Here is a 4,469-nt window from a genome sequence, read left to right on the forward strand (position 1 = left end):
CTGAATTAAACCTCCCTTAATCTCCCTGCACTTCTTTTAGCTTCAAGTTAAAACTCACGCTCGCTCTACTTGAGCAGTTCTACCATTAAATCTTTTACCAACGTTCACTTTACTTAGTGTTTCGATACCGCTAGTTTAGCAGTTAGCAATGGCAATGTACACTGAGATGGTTGTTCATACTTTTAATAAAGTTATTAAACTTATAAAAGATGTGCTGTCCGCCGAGATGGTTGTTCATACTTTTAATAAAGTTATTAAACTTATAAAAGATGTTCTGTCCACTGACACTTTTATAAAAAGCTCTACCAAATATCTCAAATTTACACTGAACACACTAAAAATGACCTAATATTGTTTTAAATGTCAGCTTTGTTCTCCCTGTCAGACACTGCATTTGACATTAAACTACTTGCCTTAGTTCCCTTTTGTGGTTGAACTTCAGTCAAAGATGTGACTCATTTACAGTGGGGCCCTATAAACTGGTCAGATTACAACCAACATCAGATGATCACAATCCTGAAGGTATATTAACATTTTATTTAGTTTGAGATACAAATTGCAGGAACAGAAGGTGAAAAAAGCCATTTTTAATCATCACTTTTTACAAGCACTATTAGCACTGTCAACCACAAAAAGGTTTGAGGGAGATTCCCTTGTAATCCCAATTCTGTAATCATCACATGGTCATTATTCTGCACATAAGCGACTTGAGAAGTTTAGAAACTCCAGATTTTTACAACTCCATGTCTGTCAGTTCAGATGGTCTGGGGCAGCCCTTGAAAGAAATTAGAAGAGATGAGTGAGTGTCTCATACTGGTTTATCGTCACTTCATTGCTTCTCCAGAAGAATACATACATTTAGGATGGAATTTGATTACCTGTGGCCTGACACGCGTGTTGTACTTCTCGGGGGTTGCTGCACTCATTATCGTCGTGTAAATCGAAATTCTGGGAAGTTATCGAGACAGTAAAAAAAAAATGGTTACTATCAAATGTGATGAAAAGCATTAACCATCTCAAAACAAGCTGTGTAAGAGTTACTTTAAAATATGCATTAAGTCTGTAGAACATGACAATTCAAGCCACTGCATTTCTATAGGCTATTTGCCATGTGCTGAAGTATAGTGGCAAACAAAGGCCTTTTGACCTTGTTGCTGATGTGAGGCAGAGGGAACTGAAACTGGTATGCACACAACTTCCCCTTCTCACAACAAGAACAGCAGTGGGATTTGTTGAAACCGAGAGCATAATGAACATAAATTCCTTCTCACCCATTGCAGACTGGAAACTGCGACAAGACCTGGAGGACAAGACTCTGTTATAACTCCACATATTGTCTCGAACTTTCAGGAGTACACACTTTCTCTAAGCATCCCATGCACTTTGTTCCACCAGTTCATACTTGCCTGATAAAGTGTATCCATGTTGATGTGATCTTGGCCAGTGGCGTTCAGTGCTTTGTTGGCTGCATCTCTAAGAAATGAACACAGAGTAGCAGTTTAATAATAAGAACAACAACAACCACCACCATTGTATATATGTTCACGCGAGATGACTCACCTTCGATGGTCTCTGGCTGGGGGAGGAGCCCAGTGGTCAAAGTTCGTCTCCACTCTGAACCATCTATAAACAGTCAGGAACACGTAATCAAATGTCTGTTCAGTTGCACGATCTTATACCTTCACCCAAAGCAAACAAATGTTGCACCCGGTCCAGGTTAATATTAGGCATAGGACATGAACATCTGTTAAAGTATTAAAAAAAATATATATATATATTAGTATATGCAAATATCGTTATTCTTTACTTCCTGGTTTTTTTTTTTACCGGTACCTTTACAGGGAAAGTTAGCAAACAAGTCTACCACAGCTAAGCACCGACATAAAAATGAAGCATCAAGCACGGTCCACGATCAATAACCGATGGGCCAGACGAAGTGAGTTTGATGTTGGCTGTGTGGCGCAAACAATGGCCCTCATCTCAAAGATGAAACTAAAGGCATGTTTCTCATCAGCTGTCTCTTTGTTGAGCCCGAGTTAACAGGCACAAACATTTCTTTCGTGTGTGTGTGTGTGTGTGTGTGTGTGTGTGTGTGTGTGTGTGTGTGTGTGTGTGTGTGCGTGTGCGTGCGCGCTTTGGGTGGGGCCTGAATAGTCAATTACTCATTGAATAGTTCCAAGTGAATTTTGAAAAGCATTTTCGCTGTAAACACCCATCCCTACTTAATACACCAGCTTCTCCTCAGATCCTTTATTTTGCATACCCTTCATTTACTGGATCCAGCGGCCAGATGTCAGCGGGGCCCGTTCGATCTCTGGTGATGACGACTCCTTCCCCTGCCCGCACCCCACCCACGATGTAATACACATTCGCGATGATGGGGATTTTTGACAGACGCATCACTGCGTCCTGAAAGTCTTCTGCTTCCTCCAGTGTCTAAATAAATTACACACAATTAGTTTAATTTCCTGGTGTATTTTATTTCCCAATCACACTCACTTGTATAACATAACTCACCTCCCTCACCAGCCAGCTGACCGGGACTCGCCGATACAGGAAAGCAGACACGAAATTCTTCCACCAGTTCCACCAGTGCTCCGTACCTGGCGAAGACGGACAAACTTTGAAACAACAAGAAAGCGTCTGAACCGTTATACAACCGTGAATGGTCTTACCTCGTTGGTCACCTGACACCGTAAACTTGTTAGGACTCTGTCCTGTCCACAAACCAACGTAGCCAGCAAATGAAGTACCACTGTATGCCACCTGAAGGGACGCATCGCATTTTATTCTGGACATCCTATCGTCACACAAGGACTCCCTGCTCCAGTTTACTGTCTGACTGATGATTCTGCATTCATGATTGTTAACAGGTTTTGTGGGTACACTCTGAGGCACATCGAGTCTTTAGTTTAAAATGTTGTGAGCACTGTACCTGTCCATTCTTGAGGAAAACTACATTGAAAGTCAGATTCCTCAGAGCAGGGTGTGGATAATCCAGATTCCTGCCGTGGAACACGTGCCCATCTTTGTCCTGAGCTACGATGCTGGTGCAAAATCTGGGGATGAAAAAGGTTTGTAGGCACGCATGAGAGGGCTTTTACCTTACTAGACACTGAGGCTCTTTGCACATGTTTCCATTACAGACGTTTAAGTAGATGTCATACGTACGCAGATATTTCATAGGCAAAGTTGAGAAGGATGATGTCGGCCAGGTTTCCTCCCAAGTGCGAGGCTATGCCGCGGATCTCCCCGGCGTAAGGCTTTGGGACGTACTTTTCTAAATCCTCCACGATAGGCGTCACTGCATGATGCACCCATTTTGGAATTGTCGAACTAAAAAAACAAAAAACAAATAAGAAAACATGTTAGTGCGCAATCATGTGGGGGAAAAAAAAAAATGCATCACTAGAAACTGCATTTGAATTGTGAGATTTGAATGCGGAAGAATACAGAGAGGAGAATTTTCTGCTAGAATCAAATATGGTTTCAGAGCAGAGAGAAGTCAATTTCATAATTTAACAAATCAATTTCAAGTTTATTTAAAACTAACAAATTATTCTCTTCAGTTGTTATTGCAACTGAATATACAAGTTACATACTTTAATTTAAATTGTGATTCAAATTCAGTTTGCCAATGCAATTATTCAAGTAGCACCAATGCAATTTTAAATGAATTTTCCAGTGACGCATATTTCTGCCCATACAATCACTTTCCGCGCAGCCATAGTGAGTTATAAACACTATATATATAAAACAGTGTTCAGAAGTGTGTGTACACTGCCCCAGTCTATTCACATTAAAAAAAAAAAAAGGTAGCATGTTAGCTTTCTACCAGCTTTTTGTTTGTGTGTTTGGCTGCATTCCTCTTCGCGATGCAACACAGATTAAAAAAAACAAACAAACAAAAAAACAAAAAAAACAAACAAACAAAAAACAACATTCAAATATACTTCGAATGACTAATGAACTATTTGGTAGAACATAAAAGAACCTACGGAAAACTTACTCAATGATTTCTGTGGCAAGTTTGTTCACGTAGTCGACGTCGAAGACTTTCAGCAGCGGAGCCCATCGCACTTCTGGGTCTTCGTCCAGGCTGACGTTCACCGCGGGGGGAGCGAACTGTGCCCAGCACGGCGCTACGAGCCCCAGCAGCAGCAGCAGCACCGCAGCCGGCAACATCATGACCGAGCTGAAGGCTCGAAGGCTCTGAAGGCTTTGACACCGTAGAAGTAGGGAGTCCTCCCCTCGCGCAGCTGATATGTCAAGGCAAAGGACAGAAGCGACACTTTCGCCGCCGGTTTTTCACAATAAAAGCGACGCGCAAACTTTGTTGCTTCCGCCAACAAAACTGCGGCAACAATGATTTTGGTGACATGTGGAAAACAATTTTTTAAATCCTTTCACTCGGCGAAAGGAGCAATTTACAATTAACATTAAAGCAACTATTTGAGCTTGACACTGTA

The 4,469-nt window shown here is 41.5% G+C and overlaps 1 protein-coding gene across 1 annotated transcript; it reads right to left on the reverse strand.

Moving 5' to 3' along the window:
- Positions 1-517: 517 nt before the first annotated feature.
- On the reverse strand, positions 518-4,260 carry LOC138199524 (N-acylethanolamine-hydrolyzing acid amidase-like). The gene is made up of 11 exons (XM_069151675.1): positions 4,010-4,260; positions 3,172-3,336; positions 2,936-3,059; positions 2,676-2,766; positions 2,518-2,603; positions 2,264-2,436; positions 1,561-1,623; positions 1,407-1,473; positions 1,272-1,300; positions 879-948; positions 518-775 (listed from the first exon to the last, which is right to left on the reverse strand). The coding sequence occupies exons 1-11, from the start codon at positions 4,186-4,188 to the stop codon at positions 734-736; spliced, it is 1,089 nt and encodes a 362-aa protein (XP_069007776.1). The 5' UTR covers positions 4,189-4,260; the 3' UTR covers positions 518-733.
- Between the last annotated feature and the right edge of the window lie 209 nt (positions 4,261-4,469).

This window comes from Embiotoca jacksoni, unplaced genomic scaffold (assembly GCF_022577435.1).
Source record: "Embiotoca jacksoni isolate LCO1_2020_lvr unplaced genomic scaffold, fEmbJac1.0.p SCAF_1, whole genome shotgun sequence".
NCBI lineage: Eukaryota > Metazoa > Chordata > Actinopteri > Embiotocidae > Embiotoca > Embiotoca jacksoni.